The 20,611-nt window shown below is 44.0% G+C and overlaps 1 protein-coding gene across 2 annotated transcripts in view; it reads right to left on the reverse strand.

Annotated features, from left to right (window-relative positions):
• LOC8023516 (WD repeat-containing protein 91) overlaps positions 1 to 20,611 on the reverse strand; it is a 57,634-nt gene that overhangs the window by 17,372 nt on the left and 19,651 nt on the right. For both annotated transcript variants that reach the window (XM_040208693.2, XM_042287340.1), the window contains exons 6-13: positions 19,450 to 19,580; positions 8,515 to 8,603; positions 8,370 to 8,427; positions 8,252 to 8,283; positions 8,105 to 8,196; positions 7,947 to 8,043; positions 3,195 to 3,301; positions 1,234 to 1,357 (exon numbers count right to left, since the gene is read on the reverse strand). In XM_040208693.2, the coding sequence (XP_040064627.1) occupies positions 1,234 to 1,357; positions 3,195 to 3,301; positions 7,947 to 8,043; positions 8,105 to 8,196; positions 8,252 to 8,283; positions 8,370 to 8,427; positions 8,515 to 8,603; positions 19,450 to 19,580 (730 nt within the window). The remainder of the gene's footprint in view (positions 1 to 1,233; positions 1,358 to 3,194; positions 3,302 to 7,946; positions 8,044 to 8,104; positions 8,197 to 8,251; positions 8,284 to 8,369; positions 8,428 to 8,514; positions 8,604 to 19,449; positions 19,581 to 20,611) is intronic.

A 20,611-nucleotide genomic window follows, 5' to 3' on the forward strand; every position in this document is an offset into this window, starting at 1 on the left:
ATATGGCACTTATGTATGCCTACAATGTCAAACAGTAAAATATTTTAATTTATAAATAAAAAGTAACGCAAAAATAATGAGAGCTACTTTTTATCAATAACAGTAACACATTCCTTTTATTTTCAGGTAATATGGGTTGGTAATGCATTCCTTTTATTTGCAAGTGATGAGTAACATATTTTGTTGCTTTTTTTTTTCTGTAATGCCTACAACACTGCATATCTGGCTCATGTTTCTGTGATACACATTGAAGTCTGCAGTGGCCACGAGTGCCACCAAGTGCTTTGTGTAATCACCGTTCAGCTTACTAGAATCGTGCTTCGAGGACGCGTTTTATGTATCGTTGAAGTTGCCAATGCGTTTGGTAATGTCAGCTGTACGCTGCTTTTGTCGGCAACACAATGTAGCTGTCAAGTGCCATTTTTCAGCTTTAGGAATTAGAGGAATGGAATGGAATGGTTCAGCCATTCCAGGAGTGGGTGTTGGCCCTTCATTCCGAGGAGTTGAAAGGAATAGAATTATCGGAAACGCAGATTCCCCGGAACGGAGTTGGAATGGAATGGGGTGTGCTCATTCTGCAGCACTGGTCCAGATAGAGCAAACATATGTCCCATTCTCGCTTTGTTATAACCGGGCTCGACTGTATTGGTGAGCCCTAATTTACACTGCTAAGAGGCTGGTGCCTGGAATGAGCCTTTTCACCATACTGAAAGTTTTGATAACAACAGCCTTTCACTTCTAAAACAAAAGCAGCGGGAATGAATGGCAATCACTTTTCCAGACTCATTTCGTTACATTCTAGTCGCACATGGACAGTTTTGTTTTGCAGTAAAAGTTTGCACTAACATGTTTTTTATTTTCTATGGAGTTTACACTTTACCCCCGCAAGTTACAGATCACAGGCTCTACCAGCTTCTCACAGCGCAAAAATATGTAGGAAGCAGCCCACTTTCAGGCATATTAAAATATGTTACTAGAGTTGCTTTGCACTGAAATCATAACTAAGATAGCGGCTCTCCAACCAGCATCACGCCATACACTGTGCAAAAAAATTAATTTTTCACGAAGACCAGATATAACGAATCCCGGATACAGCAAACATAATTCCTATTTTTGTTGACTTCATTATAATCGGGTTCGATTGTAATACATTCGAGAGATAAGTACTCAGATACTGCCTCAGCATCCCTCAGTGCCGTACACCAAAACAAAGGCAGCTGCGCAGCTGTTTACCTGGAGCTGCTTGCTTTTCAAATCCCACAAGAGGAGCTTTCCGGGCGGAGGCGTTGCAGTGGATTCCAGATGCAGAGAGCTGACCATGGCAGGCTCAACTGGGCTGCAGGCAAGGCAGGCCACACTGGAAAGGGTGCAGTATACGCCCATTACAGAGCTGTCTTATGCAGTTTTGTACTATTTTTACTGGAATGCATTTTTGTTTTTACAAAGAACCAACAATGATTGAGGCAGATGGTGTACTTTTGCACGTTCCCCACCATTATATGTTTCTGCACATTTTTTGTTATTCTGTTCATGCTTTTATAATTGCTGCAGTATTGCTGTTGGTGTTGTATGTGTTGCGAATTTGGAAAACGGGCAACTGAAGGAAAAATTATAGCAATAAAATATGCCCATACTAATAACATACCTTTTTTTGGAATATGTTTCGGTATGCAACTTGCGACAATCGAAATAGCTCAGAATTTAATCGGTATTAAAGATAACTGTTCTTTTGAGTTTTGTTTTGTACATATCTGTGCTGCTGGACAATGCCCCGACGCCGACCATTGGTACCTTATCGAGCGACATGCTTCTCCTATTGTACCAATGGAGCGTCCACAAAAAGTGTTCTTGCCCTAAAAAGATAACACGATAGATTGACTATTATTTATTGATATAGTGCCCTTCTCAAAAAAATATTACGAGAACCCCCAAAATAAAAATAATGTCCCGTTCCAAAATGCTACCTTCCAAATTGCCTTATTGTGCCTTCTTCAAGGTGAATGGGACAAAGCTAACAGTGTATTGTGGTCGTTCGAGTGTGTTCTTTTCCGAGTTCCCTAATGGAAAACTAGAAGAGGTACCAAGCTTGACAACAGCGCCACTATGGTGGATTAATATCTCGAATCCATGTGAGCACACATATTTTTTTAAAGTAAACATTATTGGTACACCCTTGAAACAATGAGGCACATTTTTAACGCCTGCATGTCATACTTTTCAATATGAAAACACAACCCCTGGAGTACCATCCGCTCACAAAACAAAGCAGTGCCACATTTTATGGGTGTTGACTGTCTAAACAAAGAAACATCCATAATACCAAACTTTGAATGCCTGGGAGCTCATATAACTAATTTGTATCTTTTATCGAATGCTATAATGATGAGCCTATTCCAAATTATTTGTTCCTGGTATGGTACAGCAATGTGGCTCTCATGTGCTGTGACCCTTTCAGAGCCAGGATTTCCTTTTTCTTTCTCAACACTTATTTAATGAAGACTTTGACCGAAACCTTGATGTTGTAACGGAAACACTTGAAAAACATAACTCACTAAAACGTTATACTAACAAAGGATAATTCTAGCTACTGTAGATGCCCCTTTCCAGTCTACCTGGAATTTCTCGGGGCATCTAAAACAGGAGGCACCAATCAATACCAAAGATGAAAAAGGAGATGACACCGTGAAGGACTGGTGGCTCTACTTTTTGGACCCCAAATTATTGCCACCTACCGTTTTTAAGTAATGTATGCACTAGCCCAACTACTGTTTTACTGGTCTCAAGGCACTTCCTGATGCTTGGCTGGGCTCCGGGTAAACATCCTTTACTCCATGCATCTCGAACTACTACTTTGTTCTTGAGAACAATCTGCACAACTACTATTATCAAAATGATTTTTCACATATTGCTCAACGAGCAAAATGTTCCTAGCATCGACCTCAGACTATTTCTCACATGGGTCAAGGTAAATTTATAATCTTGGCTCGAAACTAACAGATGGAATAACTGAAACGCTAGTCTTTCTTTTTACGATGAACGACGAATACAAATGCCCAGAAAATTCCCTTTCTTTTAATGCGGGAAAATTGGGCAAAATTGCAAAGAACTCGCGAGCGTGGCACTCGGAAGCTTGAAGAAACGTGCAACCACGAATATATCTGTGGGGCTCACGCATGTGCCAAAGGGAGCCTGACCTGTGCTCTCTTAACACGGATGCCGACTCTGGAACAATGTCGAAGAGGGCCCTTCGCTCTTTGGTGTCGTACAGCCGGAGGTTTCCTTGCTTCAGACCGTACACCAGCTGGAGGGCCAAGAAGAGGGTGTCAGCACATGTGACAAGAACCGAGGCCTCCGTCTCTGGGAACAAGGTTGAGATGCATCACCATTTCTCTCCCACAGTATCCACAAATTTTCCCTCCCCAACCTGGCTGCACAGGAGCACGCCACACAAGTTTAGCAAAATCCCGATCCCATCCGGCCACCCTTCCCCCGGGTGGTGGCCATGCGAAAGAAGTGGCCTCTTGATGGCTCGATTCTCCTTTGTGTGCCTCATTAGTCCAACCTCCTATGTGTGGGTTCTCAAGCCATGGGTTCCCCCAGAGTACCCTCCCCGAGCTCCCGAATTTCTTCGACTGTTTGTGCACCCCAGTAAAGTGTATTTCCAGGTTAAGCCCTGCTTTAGCAGAGCTGAGCCACTGATTGGTTCAAAACTGTGGGCCAAACACTCCCCGTTAATCTGCAGTGTTGTCTCCAATGTCCGTAAACACCTGCCATGCTTTACTGCATCAATGCAGAGACTTGAAAGGGAACCTTGGCTGCCGTTTGGGGCAGGAAGGGCTTCCTCGAGATAGAAAAGTTTCTCTGTAGTAAAGGATCCTAGATTGATGCAACATTTTTAGATCTTCGACAAAAATATCCTACTGTTCCATGTGCACTTTTACATAAATTGCCAGCTTTAGGACTTTTGTTGCCAAGTGTGCTCTCATTAACTCTTTCCTGACCGTGGAAAAAATTATAATTTTGTGTGGCTTCTTGTTAATTTTTCTTCCCCCGAGGAAACTATTAGGTTTAAAATATTATGCCGTACAAAGAAATGAAGCTAAATACCGTATTTACTCGCATATTGGTCGATACGTCGTATAGGTCGACCCCCTAACTTCGGGACCCCCGAAAAAAAAAAAAAAGTTGAAAAATATAATATTGGGATTCGCGTATTGGTCGACCCCCCAGTTTTGATGAGGCGATTTTTGAAAAACAGGTCGACCTATACGCGAGTAAATACGGTAAATATATGTGTTTGTATGACATAAACGTCAAAGCAGACATGAATTCTAACACAAAATATAACTCGTCAAACGCAACCTTTCTTCAAACATTGGTCCAAACAAAGTGCAAATAGAGCTACTGTCTATACATAAAAAAAATGACATATATGAAATGTTTCCCATGTTGACAACAAAAACCTCTGCAAAAGCTAGATTTTGAGCTGAGAACCAACCAAAAGTCAATTCAACGCACATGACTGACATGCCATTGAGCTAAACAATTTTTCAATCTGGTGAAGCACGCATTTCCGCGCTGGCGAGCCCATGACAGATGGATGAATGGATGGATCATAACGGCCGTATCCTTTGTAACGGCCGGTAGCTTGTGCCACCTAGCCTAAAAACAATTACAAAAACCCGATTTCCCCTTTCAAGCCAAAGCGTTTCTCTAACTATCACTAGGTCATGAAGATGATTGCCAGGCAGACCTTTGGGGATCGGGCAAAAAAACTCAAAGCATTACCCTCCTCCCCCAGGCGAGGGAGTTGCCAATTTTCCTCTGGTCGAACCTTGTGGGCGTCACCTCACGCCCAACCCACTGGGGGACAGGGTTGGAACTTTGGGCGGGAGCCATGCAGGAGCAAGTCGCAATTGTCCTCTGTCCTGCCTGTCCCTCAGCTGTGCTAGATACGTAGTTGTAACTCCAATATCCTCTTCATTGCCTCTACTCTTTTGTAATCCACCCTTCTATCTTCTCCAGCGGAACCGAGAGCCACCGGTACCGTATCTACTCGAGTAATAGCCACAATTTTTATGGAGAAGACCCTTGCGCCTACTTTCCCACAGAACACATGTACAGCCAATCATTGCGTTGCGCATAAATAACATAGCGAATAACCAGATCGAGAACACGATGGTCCATACAAATGCAATCTTCACAGATGGTATCTTCGCACGAAGACGTTTTATCTCTGTCTTGTAAACAGCTGGAATCATGCTGTCGATTGCGGTGATTGGCAATCTGCGTGCACCGCGGAAAAGCGAACCCTCAGGTTTTCTTCATAAGCAGTGCAGCTATTACTCGAATAAATACGGTATGTCTGTCGCCCCTTCGGGAAGGCCAGGACTAAGCTTCTTACATTTTTAGAATCATATGCTCAATTGTTTCCGTCTCCCCCTTACATATTGCACACATTGTATCAGTGCCTTCAAATTTGGCCTCATACGTTTTTGTTCAACTTTCTTCATTGCCTCAAACAGCAGAGCACTCCCTCTTGAACTATCAAATAAACCTACCGTATTTATATCTTGCTTTTGTGACCTATAAATCGTTAAAGCTGATTTCCCCTGCATTTTTCCTCCCACATCCATCTCTTTTAACTGCCTTTTCCACTGAATGTGTTTGCTCCACCCCATTCCCCGTCCTTCGTGTCTGTTTCGTCCATCTCGCGTTCAGACTCCCCATACTGTAAAACCCTTTAAGTTTGCGAGCCCTTAATTTTCACGAATTGAAAAATTCGCGAAAATTAAGGGCACACGAAAATATCAAATCAATCCTTAAGAATTCCAATGCAGGCGTCTGGAATTCGCAAAATTTAGAGGCTGCGATTATGACCTTTGTGTCCAGTTCGCGAAAAATAGGGGCCGCGAAAATAAAGGGTTTTACAGTATACAGGTATTTATAGATTTTATACACCCACCGCGTATCTTCTATGTCTGTTAGTCTTTGGTCAAAATTTATTTTACACTTACTGACTTTCTGCTCCCTAACGATGACCAGCCCATATCACCCTGTACTCCCTCGTTTGGAGTGTTCCCATGTGCCCCTAGAGCTACTCTGCCAAGGCTCCTTTGTCCTATCTCTAATTTCGCCTGAACTTCAGAACTCATGTTCAAGACTGCAACTTTGTATCTATTAACCATAACACCCTGTGCTTCATAATGGCCAAATTCCTTTTACCCTTGCCAATTATATGTCTCTCATATTCATCGAGGTATTTCTTCCCTTTGTTGATCCACTCAGATATTTGTACTTGTCTACTGTTGCGGCCGGAAGCGGCAACCCTGGCCAGAGCCGCCAGCCTTCTTCCGGCAAAGGAACAACGGTCGTCAAGCGCGGGAAACCAGTGCCCCCCCTGAACATGGATCAAATTTGGGAACAGCTTGTCGCTTGACAAAAGCAAGGTCCTGGGCACAGATAGACACTGGCAGAGATGCCTCCTCCTACTGTAAGATATCAACCAAGTACCCCCCCCTCCCTCCCTCCCTCCCTCCCCTTCCCTTTCCCTTCCCCTTCCCCTTCCCCCCCCCCCAAAATTTGAAACTAATCTTGACAAACTGGGGAATGAGCACTCATTAGGTCCAAGAGCAGATATGCGGAAGGGGCACCAACAGGTTGGGCCGTGTCTTTTTGCACCGGGGAGAAGCAGCTGGCAAGGAGGAGCATCTCGGTTAGCTATAGTGGTCTCAGAAGGCCACTTGATGTGATCTTTCCTTAGTTTTCAAATATTTCAGAAGTAGCCAACGGCTGCTTATTGCAACACGGGTGCATGCTCGGTATTCTACAATAGAATCCTGGCACATCCAGACAATGAAAGAAAGCATCACAAGGTTGTCGGGTACACGACTTGATTTGGTCACATCGCAAAAACGAACCTAGATGTAACCAGCCCGCATGAGCAACACCCCAACAGTCCGACCTACAGTCACATGCCAAGCTGGTCCCAAAATGCCGAGGATGTTGTTTTACAACGAAGCTGTATATGACTCGTTGGTCGGGTTTTTTTGTGTCCGTTGACAGAACAATAGTTGACAGATAAAACAATCGACAAAAAACCATCGCGTGCGCCTTATCTCTTATCCTGTGGTTTTGAGACTTGTTTCAACAAAAAAACCACAAAACAAGTGTCAAAACTATGTGATAGATGATAAGCACGTAGCGCTCCCCACATGCGTTTCTTGGTAAATTACATAACCTGCCGCGGCAACGGCAGCCTATGAAGTCTTTCATATATAAAAGTTTGGTACAGTGCATTTACTTTTCTTTCGTCAATCATTTGGTAAAGACCCCTTTTGCTGTTTACATGAACTGCTGCTTGTGTCCCAAGCAACTTCCAGTCACACAGTCTTTGGAAACCTGTTGAGCTTGCTGATGTCACCGGTGCTAGAAAGCATAAATACTACAGGGACAACAAAGATAGAGATTTAATGAGGCCCTTTGGCTGTACAATATTATATCTTGGAGGGGAAGTTGGTTTACAAGAATACTCAAAACGTTTTAACAGATCTCGCACACCTTCGTTCTTTTGGCGTTCACCTGGAGACTTGATGGTTAAACATTTCATCTACATTTCAAGCAACGGTGTTAAGGTGGCTTTTGTTCATTCTTTTTATAAACCGGAAGTTCTCTGGGACGTCAAAGGCTGGATCACCAACTGGTGGTGTTTGCCATGAAAAGGGTCTAGAGTGCAGTGGGCAATCGTTGCAGGTGATACCCCAGCTTCGCTGTCCAGCCACCTTCACAGCGTAGACTGGAGCCTTAATTTTTTTTCTTTTCTATCTCACTAACCAGGGAGATCTGTCAGACATGTTCAGATTAAAACTCTTTTGTTGTACTTGTTTTTCAATAAGGGAGTTGAGAGAGCCGAAAAAAGCCCCGGCGGCACTGCCAGAGAAACTTGCCAGGTGCTGGTGCTTGTGGACCCAGTCGAGGGCCGTCACGCTCGACTTGGATACCACCGTGGCCAGCGTCTTGGGAGACGGGTTCGGGCTCCAGACCCTGGGTACAAGAGAGGCCGTGGGTCTAGATGCCCATCCAGAGGGGCGGGAAGCGAGCGCACTTGATCACCCCGTCCGTGTCGGCGCTGGCCAGCGTGCCTGAGTGGCTGAACTTGCAGTGCGTGACGCAGGACTGGTGCTCGCCATACTCCTCCTACGAGGCCGGGGATGCGTTACGAGATGCCGCTCGAGGGATGCCATCACCTCACCTGGTTGAGCAGAAGCAGCTTGTCCTGCTCACCTGGCAGAGGGCAAACACCGAGAATCAGAACATGCGAGTGGATCCAAAAACGTTTAGTTGCGTCGCGTGTTACGAGGCGTTTTTACCGGACGGGTTCTTGGTGGCAGACAAAGGCTCCAGCCTGTCCCCAAGGCGGCCACCGTCCTGAAACCGCAGTGCAGCACAAGATTGTGTACTGCGCCGTTGTAGGCCAAAGAAACACAAATAGAATGGCTGTAAAGAAAAACATACCTTTAGTTGCAAGGAAGCTGGCACAGAGGCATCTTGCGATAAGATCTGGCTCTCGGGAGCACTGTTTGCCTGTAGCCTTTTTATCTTGGCTGCGCATGAAGGAACAATTAAAAACAAATATCAACGTCGCATCAGACTAGTTGCAAATGCACCGCATGTGCACCACCGAAGACCAAAAATCGAATTTTGCAATGGCGAAGTAAAATGCCCATAAAAAATACAATCACCCGGTGCGAGAATGAAATGCATTACAGTTAGGGGAAGGGAAAGGGAAAGAGAGGTGGCGAAAAATTGGGCCAGAAGCGGACATTGAACCTGCATCTTCGCATATCCAGGGCGACGCCTTAACCGATTAGACCATCCCGGCCACTGGTTTCGGCAGACTGAATTCTTGACCAATGCTGTATGTACCGTTAGTTTCCAATAGACTGATCTCACTAAGCGTTCGGCGCATGCGTGACGCCGCCATAACTTTAGTTCACGGAAGGCAGACAGCCATGCATGCAAGGGCTCGTGCCGTCTCGTGCTCCACAAGCTCAGAGCTCCAGCAAAGTTATTGCACGTCCAGAAAGACTAAAGTTCCTTCAATGCATTGCGGCAGCGGTTGCGCTATCAAACTGGCTGGTGAGATGTAAAAGCAAGCCAGTTAAGCGAATTCAAAACTAACAGCACTCAGAGAGCTGGTCAAGAATTGAGTTCACTGAAACCAGTGGCCGGGATGGTCTAATCCGTTAAGACAGTGGATCTCAAAAAGGGCTCGCAGCCGGGTCTCAACACAAAACAGCCATTGCAACACCGTTGCGGAGCAGCGATCGCTGCCCTGCAGTGGTGCTGCACCGCCGGTGCCAGCCGGGTACCGCTGTCGCTGCCGCACCCAACGCACGAAGGACATAAACGGCTGTGCCACTGCCGTGTGGTGTTGTGCGGCGGCTCATTATAAAACTGTTAGCCCACCTGATTTAAAGCACTGGATATTCAGAATTCTGCACATATTTTTTAATTAGACTTTCGGATAATTAGACCCAATTTCACATGTCCGTCAAGGTTGAATTAATGGAAGTGGACTGCAGCATGTCAAATAAAAATTTAAAAAAAAAAAATAGAAAAAGTTTAGAAAACAGTTTTACAATTTTACTGTGAAAGCTAATCAAACTTGGATGATCTCCGGAAAATGCAGCTCATCAGGTCACAATCGGTCGTGCACCAGGCTTAACAATCACAAATTTCTCACACTTTTCTTCTTAAAAAAATAAGATAAGTGGAGATTTTGGTCACTCTAAAATGCAGTCGGCTACTTGTCCTTTAACAAATGATAATGAAGCAAGTACTGATCCAGCATTTCCTGTGGCGTGTCGCACTCCTGTGCACATTTTCCCCAACTCTAGTAAGTTGTTTACACGAGGGAACTGGGAAACTTTGTTCATAAACAACTAAGGTTATGAACAATGCCCCAGCAGAGCACAACAGTCAGAATTCAAAAGTGGCAGACTAGAAATCTGTCGGCCCCCACGTTACTTCGGGGCAACATATACACTGTTTTACCAGGGACAGGTTCTGTGCCTTCTGCCATGCAAAAACGAAAGCAAAGAGCCTCGGGTATGAGATCAAGGTCACTCCTAGGATAGGCTAAGTGAAGCCTCGGTGCAATATTGCCATGAGTGTGGAAGAGTCGACAGCACATACAGTTGCCACGCGAAGGTACGAGGTTCAAACCCCGTTGGCCCAGACAGCATCGGCTGTCCTGGGCATGTTGTACTGGGCAAGTGTCATGTTGCAAAAAATTAACGGAGTATGCACACATTTATCGCGGGTGGCTTTGGCACCAGGAGAGGGCGGCGAGTACAACAGTGATACCCTCGCTCTTTTGCTGATGGTAATCGCGGTTGAGCCGCAGAGCGTTCGGCCAATCGCGATTGCGCTGCGGGTCATGCGATCGCGCTTCTCACCACCTGCTCTTTCTCGCCTTCGGTTGCTCGTCCCTTGGGCGCCCTCTTCCTTTGCGAGCAAGAATAGGGCGGCCGAAGGCCGAAGCATACGCCGGAGCAAGCAGCGGCTGCTAGACGGCGTAAACGTGCCCGTGAGAGAATGTTGTCGATGTGACGGTCTCACCCTGGGCGTTAGGATGGAACGCTTTGATGCCAAGATCATGCTGTGCGTGAACGTGAAGTGGCACATAGAAGAGAACGTCATCGAGCGAAGAACGGACATTCTGGTGCGACCGAGCAATTTGTGCAGTGCATCCGCAAGCATGTGTTTGGTGCTCGTTGTTCTGTGCGTGATCGGTTGTGGTTTACGCGAGACACCGCACGATGCAACATCACCGGAATTTCCAGTCATTCACGACACAATATCACTGAAATGTCCCACCAGGGGGGCTATGTTGCGCTTTTTGCACTCCCAGGAGACTAGGGAGAGGGAAGTGACGTCAACGACACAGCAAACGCAGATTGGATGTTGATTTCGTTTTCTTCTGTCAACATCCAATCTGCGTTTGCTGTGTCGTTGACGTCACTTCCCTCTTCCAAGTCTCCTGGGAGTGCAAAAAGCGCAACATAGCACCCCAGGGGTCCTAATCTACACGGCAATACCAAGCGGGACCGAGAGAAGGGATTCGGCAAAGCTGAACTTTTGCCAAACTTTTCTAATTCAGCAAAGATTCAGCAAAAATACATTGTTACCAGACTTAACGTTGATATTTATTTTTTTCTGGCGAAAAAAGGTAAATGTTTCTTTTTTTTCTTAACTGCAATGCAACATGTAATGCATATTGACTCAGTCATTACTAAATAAGGGGATATTCGACAAGATAATTGTATCGGTGTCATTTTTGTAAGTTTACTGGCAATTTTAGTGACTTCTTGTAGAACTGGCGTGATAACGAGGTGGGGTAGTAGCAGGCGCAGTCACGATATCACGATATGCTAGTTTCGGTTTTGAGGCCCAGCGCAAGCCTGCAAGTGTGTGTACACTGTTAAAATAAAGGCAATAATGCTGCGTTCTTACTTTCTCTGCAAGTCACCATTACGTGTGTGAAAACAAATGCAACGGTTTCTGAGCCTTCACCAGAAGAGATAACAAATATTATTGTAAATATGCATGTTTTCAATTTAAGTCTCTTGACGTCAGCTTTGCATGAAAGTGTGTGTCCCATATTCTCAACGTCTCATTTTTAAACTTTAAAATGCCGGTTTCTAATGTTAGCACACACAAGGACATTTAGTAATATGGGAAGAGTTAGGAATGTCAGATGTGCAATGGTCGAGCATGATAGTTTTGTGTTTAGTTTTATGCACATACATGAAAACCGCGAAATAACGCTAATTAAAAAGCAATATTATTTTTCCTTGGCAAAAACTACTTGTGAGCCGAAAACAGGATTGTTATAAATGCGAGGAGTGCTTTAAAATAATTGTCAGTCAATGTTTCAACTACATTGTTGCATCACTGGAAAGGTCAACTGAAAATCACGTTATCCAGAATGTACTGCATCATAATGCATAAATTACTGATCGATCTTCTGTTCTTGAGGCAGAAAATATTAAAGAGAACCACACTCACAAAGGGTCACAAACGCACAGTTACCGTGTTGCCTACTCCACACCTCACCGTAACTGCTGGTTGTACTACACTGCACGATGGTGACCACGCGGCATCCCCGTCGTATTCTCGCGGGTGTGCAGACATTTACCGAATTTTTGATGAATCTTTGCCAAACTTTCATTCAAAAGCTTGGTATCTGCCGAACTTTGCCGAATCTGAAGTTCGGCAGGTTCAGTCCATCACTCGTTATAACCAGTCTCGACAGTATATTCTTATCATCTGCATTTTCGCATCCCCAACCTTGTGTCTGCTGCACGGTGCTAACTTTAGTGTACTCTTATGCTCTCATGCTTTTTATTTTGTAAAAAAGATAATGACCACATTTTATGCTTAGTTTTCGACAATAAGGTTTGTTTCTGTTAAATATTTCATTTCTCTCGCAAAGGCCGCCGATATGTGTGTGTGCGATTTCCAGAGACATCGTTAAATCGAAACTGAGGCGCAAAAGTACTTCGCTGAATCGAGAGACAAAATACCTTATCTTCAATGGAAGCAAGATAAGGAGACAAAAGAACATTTATTTGAATTGCAAATTTCGTTAGACCGGGGTTTGTTAGATCAAGTTCAACTGTATTTCGAATTATATGGGTGTCCACAGACGACACTGCCTACGGATAGTTATTAGGGGTAGCTGGAGACCACTAGCAATTGGGCAGTGATTTGGGTCCTCATGGATCAGGCTGGCTCCAATTGACTAGTAATGGCTGTTGTCCTGGTGTCAGGTGCACCACACATATCATGTTTTAAAACTTAGCGCACATGCATCTCCTTTTACTGTCACCGCATGTCATCAACGTCACAATGACTTCAAAGTGTGTCAACGTGGACAGGTAGACATTGTATATTTTGATCTCTCTAAGGCTTTTGACTTAGTAGACCATTCGCTCCTTGCACACAAACTAAAATCCTACAGCGTGAGTACCTCCCTTTGTTCCCTGTTCCTAGATTATTTGTCTAATAGACACAATTTTGTTTGTGTTCTTGGACATCACTCCCGGCCTTATGTTTCTTCTTCGGGTGTGCCGCAAGGCTCCATACTTGGGCCGATCTTTTTCAATGTTTTTATTAATGATTTGAGCTCGATTGTTCGCAATTCGGTAGTCTTGCAATATGCAGATGATGTCAAGTTGTTTAGGCAGATCATATCCTTGGAAGACTGTGAAAAACTTACGGAGGATGTTAGGCGTGTGTGCAATGGACTTGTTCCAAAACCGACGCGCCCCATTGCGGCGAGATACCACGCAGTGCACTCTGGGAACTAGTTGGCCACTCAGTTTCGGTTTCGACTGAGCAGCTTCATCTCATGCTATCACGCCGCGACCGAACGCGCTGCTTGCGTTTTCGATTATCTGACTTTTCACAAACATACGTACAATGCACTCATTTTCGAGCGATACAATACGAAGACCGGGGCACTTTCCTTAGTTCCCGAAACACCGGATATTGTACGTGCGTATGCGAACGTAGTAAGTCGTGGCTTAGTCACCTCACCCCACGAGTGCATGTTTGAGCTCAATTTCAATAATCCCGTCTAGTACCAGTGAACTAGAACTGGAATTTGTTCATCTGGAGCCTTACACGTATTTTTTTTTTTTGCCAAACGTCCGCTTCTTGTTACTTCATTGGGCGAAAAGCAAGCCGCATCCTCACAGGGTATCAAAGTTGAGCCCAGCGCTTACGCATGAACTTTTAAGGAAACGCAATAAATTCGACTACACTACTGCACAAAAGTTACTATGATGTCTTCCTCGTGTCATCACCTATCTCACACTCAAATTTTATGCTGATAGAAGATTAACTTTTCGCAAACGCTGAGATCGGCTAGCTACGACGGAGCCCCTAACAAGCGTCCCCTACTCCTCGCTAAGCCTTTTTGGACGAGCTTTTACTGACGCCCACGATCTGTGCCTGAACGGTGTGTCTGAAATTATCTCGGCATACTCAGGCAGGAAGAAAGCAAACACATAACAAATATTATGGCCATTAGCAACCGTTAAACGCGCTTTGAATTCGTTCGAGCACTTGTGTGAAGAATGTCGCACCGTGCGCCGGACGGGCATGATAGGGGTTCATGCCCGTCCGGCGCACTTCCGGCGAACGGTGCGACATTCTTCACACAAGTGCTCGACTTTTGCTGTCTTAAAACGGTCTGTATGTGCGAATTTTCCCATATGATTGCAGGATAACTTTATGCGCATACGCGATGTTGAATATTAGTGGAATGCAAGCGGGTGGGAACTTCACTTCGTGCAGTGCTGCGGGTCTGTTCAGATAAGAGATAAATAAGAGATAAGAAGTGTGCTAAAATTTAGCTTTTCAATGGCGCCTCCGAGTTTTACCTCCCATACTCAGGCATATTAAGAAAAACAGTAATAGCAAAAAGTAATATTTCGTGTATGGACGCACGAAACAAACTTCCTGATCAACAACACTAATGTAAAGACGCGAGCTCGATGTATGCATACTTATTGGTTGCTACAGCTTGTTGATTCGTACACAAGCAAGATCCCAAGATCCTCGAGCTTCGCAGCGTCGAGATTCCCAGCACTGGCTCGTCCACATACCTCGATTGGTGCGCTAACAGGAAGGCTCAAGTACAAAAATACAACAAGCATGTGTTAAGACAAGCTATACGTCTCAGGCTTGTGCTAAAGCTTTGAGGTCTGGCCATTTAGGTTAGTTTAGAGACCACAAATGACGCTCTCTGGACGAAAAAACAATATCTTGTCGACGTGTCTATCGAAACCGAAACCATGCCACCCTCCTCCCTGGCCAACTAGTTCCCAGAGTGCAACGCGCGCCGTGTTGCATGCAGGGCTTTATGGAAGTAGTCTATTGGTGTTGTCAGAACATGCTAACCCTCAATCCTTCTAAAACCGTTATTATGTCTTCGTCTAGAAAGGTAGAAAAAATTAACTTTTGTTACCAGATTGGCAATGATTCTCTGCGAAGAGTCGAGTGCACGCGTGATCTTGTGTATACCGTATTTACTCGCAGAATGAACGCACTTTTTTTCCGAAAAATCGATGCAAAGTCGGGCCGGGGGGGGGGGGGGGGGGGGGGGGGGGGGGGCGTTCATTATGCGAAGTAAAATTTTTGCGTCCGTATTTACTCGCATAATGAACAGACCTTTTATCCTGAAAAATCGAAGTAACTTATCTCTTTGCGCGCGGCGCCCGACCCCGTAACCAAACAATGCTGGGCAAAAAGAAAAAAAAACATTGTTTTCTTTTTTGTTTGTTTTTTTTTTTTTTTTGGCTGCCTTTCGCAAGCTGTTTTGTTTGCTTAGGCGAGGGCTCTCCACTTATCTTTCTTATCTCCTTGCGCGCGACGCAGGACCCCCGTAACCAAAGTGCGCTGTGCAAAAAGAAAAAAAAAAGCTCCTCTTTTTCTTTCTTTTTTTCTCAGTTCAGTTTTTTTTGTTTTTTTTTTTTTTTTTTCTTTTTGCCGCCTTTTGCAAACTGTTTCGTTTGCTTAGAGGGCTTCTCCGCTACTCTTTCTTAACTCCTTGCGCGCGCGCGGCGCGCGACCCCCCGTAACCAAACTGCGCTGTGCAAAAGGAAAAAAAAAAAAAAGCTCCTTTTTGTTTTTTCTTAGTTCCTTGGTTTATTTTTTCTTTTTTTGTTTTCTTTCTGCCGCCTTTTGCAAGCTCTTTCGTTCGCTTAGAGCGCTTCTCCACTTCTCTTTCTTACCTCCTTGCGCGCGGCGGCGCGCGAACCCAAAGTCCAGACTGCCCTGTGCAAAAAAAAAAAAAAAAAAGCTTCTCTCTATGTTTTTTTTTTTTTTTTTTTGCTTCCGTTGAATCTTTGCGAATTTTTTTTAACGCCTGCTGCAAGGCGTTTTGTTCGCCCACGCTGCCCATGCATTCGCGACCTCGCTGCACCAGGATAGAAAAGTGCGTTCATTTCGCGCGCGTGGGAGGAGGGGGTCAAAATTTTGACGTCCGAGTTGGGGGTGCGTTTATTACGCGAGTGAAAAAAAAGTCGAAATTTTGAGAGCCGACTTGGGAGGTGCGTTCATTACGCGAGTGCGTCCATTGTGCGAGTAAATACGGTACATAGACTCTTCGTTATACTTTATTGTACATGTTAACAAACTTATAAATGGCTCTTTGCATAAGCTGGGAGTAATTTCTAGAATCACGCGTGAGTTCTCCACATCAACCTGTATTCTTCAGTTATATTTTTCGTTATTCCGGACCAAGTTGGAGTTTTCCTCTGTAGTCTGGAATTGTATTAGTTCTACGAGCCAAGAGATAATTGAAAATGTTCAAAAGCGTTTTTTTTCTTTCGAATTGTTTACGATCGTTACATTGGTCGTACTGTTTATTATTCTTATGTGAGACTCTTGGAACAATGCAAATACTTTGAGTTCCAGACGGCGTGAGCGCGATCTTGTTTTCCTGTATAAATGTATTCATGGATTAATTGATTGCCCAGATCTCACATCTGCAATTAATATTCACGTTCCGAGTCGAGTTTTGCGGGTTTCTCCAACTTTCCATGTTAATCACATCATCCAAACCCCCAGTCCCATGACCCGTATTCAACACTTCTGCAATACCCTCAGGGGAGCAGATATTGATGTTTTCAACCCAAATTTCGTAGCTTTTAAGACTTTTGTAACTAACCTGTGAACATTGTGTTGTGCATCATTACCAAGGCGTCAAGCTGTTCATGAGCACAGAAAATAAACAAATGAACGAAAAAAATAAATAAAAAAAGTATGGCAGCTGTCACTGTTGCCAAAACCTACTCTTAGAATGACTACAGTATTTGAAAATATCTGTATTACATTTAAATATAATAAAAGCATGTATGTATGGAAAGGGTTGCACTCTAAGCTCTTAAATGCAGCTTTAAGAAATTATTAAAAAAATATGCTTCAGTATCCCTGTAATAGCATACTTAGCTCTATGAAAAATCAATCAGCTTGAGAAGTGGGCCTCCTGTACATTATTAGAAGTTACAAACCTTGAGCATAACATTAACTGTTTAACCTTTTGGGGTCATGGAATTTCTTGCCTTGTTGGTCTCTCTGGTTAGAAATATTGCACACTAAAAACAATACAATCATTTAGTGGTAATAACTAAAAAAGAGGCCGCATCTCCACGTGGTGAATGATGTTGATTGGGGCGAAGCTCTGGTGGGTGCTGACGATACTGATTTTATTGTTCAGAGGTAGTGCCAATGGTGCTGATTTTTTTTTATTGCTCATAGGTAGTGCTGACTTGCGGGTTGCGTTTCGACTTCATTATTACTGCTTTATGGTTGGTGAAATGCAGAGCCAGTGGTTCTCCTAGCGGATCAGCTTGGATCCGCTAGAAGCCGCGGGAATGCATCTCCACCGCTTAAGTCAGCGGTCCATGTGAGAAAGAGAATGAGTGGTATGGATCGTGGTTATATACGCAGTTGAGCATTTGACCGCAGCTACGTGCAACGTTGGAGTGTAGCGTAGTGGTTAAGATGTCAGCCTTGTAAGCAAGCGGTCCTGAGTTCAAACCCCCGTGCGGGTGTACATTTTTTTTTTTAAAGTGGGCCGATCCCGGAGACAGTGCAATCGATGTGAGCACAAACGCTGGACAAGGCTAGACCCTAAGGAGCTTCGCCCCTAACATCATCAAAGCATCGGTGAGAAAAAGCTGAAAGTGCTGCATCTTGGACTGTACAATGAGGAGTTTAAAAATCTTTGTCTGCATCCGTTTAGGGTGTCCAACTTTGAGAAATGGCAATGACGGTAAGACTCTTTTCATCACTCTCATTCACAGAACTGTCTCAATAATTCTCCGAGGGTTCATCACACAAACTTTCCAAGCAGTCTTCAGAGTTCTCGGCTAAAATAACCTCCACCGTCACTTGAATAGCTCACACATTTTTTCCGTATAAAGCAAACGGGGGAAAAAGCTGTCATGATAAATGCCGCTGGAATGTGTGGGAAAAATTCCACTGGTCCAGAAGAACAAAAAAAACGATAAAAAGCGTTGTTACTGTCGGGGGAGCCCCGATGCCTGATTACAATGGAAATATTTTTTTGTCGGGCTATATTTGACATATGACCTCAAACGGATAAGGGGAGATGTGAATCAAAGAACGGCAATATTCTGAAAGAAAAAAAAAAAGAGGGATTCCGGGTTTTAGGGTGTTTTATTAGTTTGAATCTTCAAATTTTATAGATAAAAATATTAAGGACCGGATATGATCGCGAAATCAGTCAATTACGCATTAGAAGAACTCCCGCCGACTCAAAAAGGCATAACTTTGAGCCATTTTTGTGAGCGCCATTTTTCAAACTGGGATATCGCCCGCCATCACATTTATTTTGAGAAGGCCTAGCCGTCCCCTCTTCATCCCATTCTTCCGTAGCTTCAATTTCTCACAGTGTAGTTACACATCTATGGTAATATCCAAACACATTTTTTTTTCTTTGTGTAATTTTGGGGCATCTTCACATTTTGAGCCAAAGAATTTTTGTTTTTAATATTGTCCTATGACAACCAAATTTGGCATGAATATGTTTTAGGATATGTAAAATGCAACTATCAATGTTTTGTTAGAATGTATATTTTTTATATTTCTTACGAAAACTTAAACAAACTTTTGTTAGCCCTTTGACAAAGACGTTTTCGCTATTTTTAATTTTTTTTTTAATAAAAGAGGTTTCGCACACAATATTTTTGTTGTTCATTGCTTATTTTACTTGGCTCTTTTAAGTTTGTTGCCATGCCCTAAGGGGGATTGGTGGCCGAGTGGGCTAGCGCACACCAGCTCAGAGCATGTGGAGTGAAAGCTCGCGCTGCAGTACCCGGGGATCCTGGGTTCGAGCCCCACCCCTGCCCGTTTCGATCTCTATGAGCGTCGTACCGGCGTGCGGTCGTGTATCACTGCAGCGTGGTGCACGTTAAAGACCCCACGTTAGTGGTTGTACCACACTGGCTAAATTGCTCATCTACAGCTGAGATACCAGACGTCCTCTGAGGCAGACTAATCTCCGGCTGTATAAACATACACACAACAATTTTTTGTCATGCCCTACGTGTGTGCAAAAACACAATTTTCTTTTCCATGTGCATCGCATCCAGAACTTGAAAAAGACAAAGTATATCAAAACTAACATTATATTTATAAAAAAGAGATTAAGCACCATGAACTGTTGAAATGTCATTCAACTATTATAAATAATAAAAAAGAAAAATTTCCCCTGGAGCACATTATTTAATTAGAAAACCTAGTATAGTACAATTACAATGGCACTTTATCACGATTCAATAACAAAAACTTACTCGACGCAATTCATTAATACTACAACACAGACAGGTAGAGAAACAAGCAGCGAACCTTGTTCATCCCCAGTCTGCCTCTTGGAATCACCCTGCAGTTTGCGGCCCGTGATGGGAGACGTCTGAATGTTTCCGAAGGTGCGCATCAGGGATGGAAAGATCCTCCTCCCCTCAGAAACTGGAGCCTCCCTGCACATGCAGAATAGAATGTCCTTAACGGCAAGCATCAAACTTGGAAATTTGATTCAAGTGGCAATGCGTTCTTAGCAGCTTGAATGCTTCAACTGTTTCAAATAATGACTCGAAAAGTTTATTGAAAACACAACACTTATTAGAGTCATTCGCTGGTTGGCAGGAAATCAGATTACAAAGACCTTTAAAGCCTCCACTGCGGGCACATCAATGAAGCTGCAATCCTTTTCTTTTCACCTGGCTCGAGAACATCGAAGATGCCTTTGCATCTTCAATGCGCCCAAGCGGTGTACTCGCACACTCTCCTTTGAGGAAAGGGAAGCTCCCCATCTGTTGTGCAGCGTCGCTGTCCCCTGCATGCGCCTGTCTTCTGCGCGGCATCTCACATCAGTGAACTGATCGGTGCTTGACTGAAATTTGTGGCTTTCTGGAGTGCTTAGGGTGGATACGCAATATCCAACTTGGTGCCCCTTTAAAAAGGTAAGGACACTTCTCTAGTTTTGACGGTAAAAACGAGATCCAATAAAGAAACTTCTGGGCAAAATACTTCCTGGGCTTCCTCCTTCTCCTGCAACCTCTCTCAAACCCGAAGTCTAGCTAGTTTCTTACGCCGCAAATTGAATGATAACTGGTACCATATGTTTCTTGACCAATTATCTCAAAACTTGAAAAGTTGAGAAAAATTAATTTGCTCCAAAAGTGGAGCTTAAATAAATTCTAAAACAAATCGAGCTCGGCAATATAAAAAAAAGGTATTTTGCAAATGCATGCAATACTTAGCAATTGCATGCAGCATGTCAAGGGCATTTCTTTTATCTTTAACATAGAATATGTCATAGAGGAGGCTATATAGGACAAAATAGATGCAAAAACGTACTTGGAAGTGACATCACCCACTACACCCACCAAATTTAGCGGATTTTGTTGACTTGGTACATCTCGAACTTTAGAGTCCATTGCAATGGCGTGGACACTGCAGCGGAACTCTCTCATGGGCAGTGCCCCACTCTCATTGGCTAGCGTAAGTG

Source organism: Ixodes scapularis, unplaced genomic scaffold (assembly GCF_016920785.2).
Source record: "Ixodes scapularis isolate PalLabHiFi unplaced genomic scaffold, ASM1692078v2 PGA_scaffold9__187_contigs__length_104089568, whole genome shotgun sequence".
NCBI classification, from domain to species: Eukaryota; Metazoa; Arthropoda; class Arachnida; order Ixodida; family Ixodidae; genus Ixodes; species Ixodes scapularis.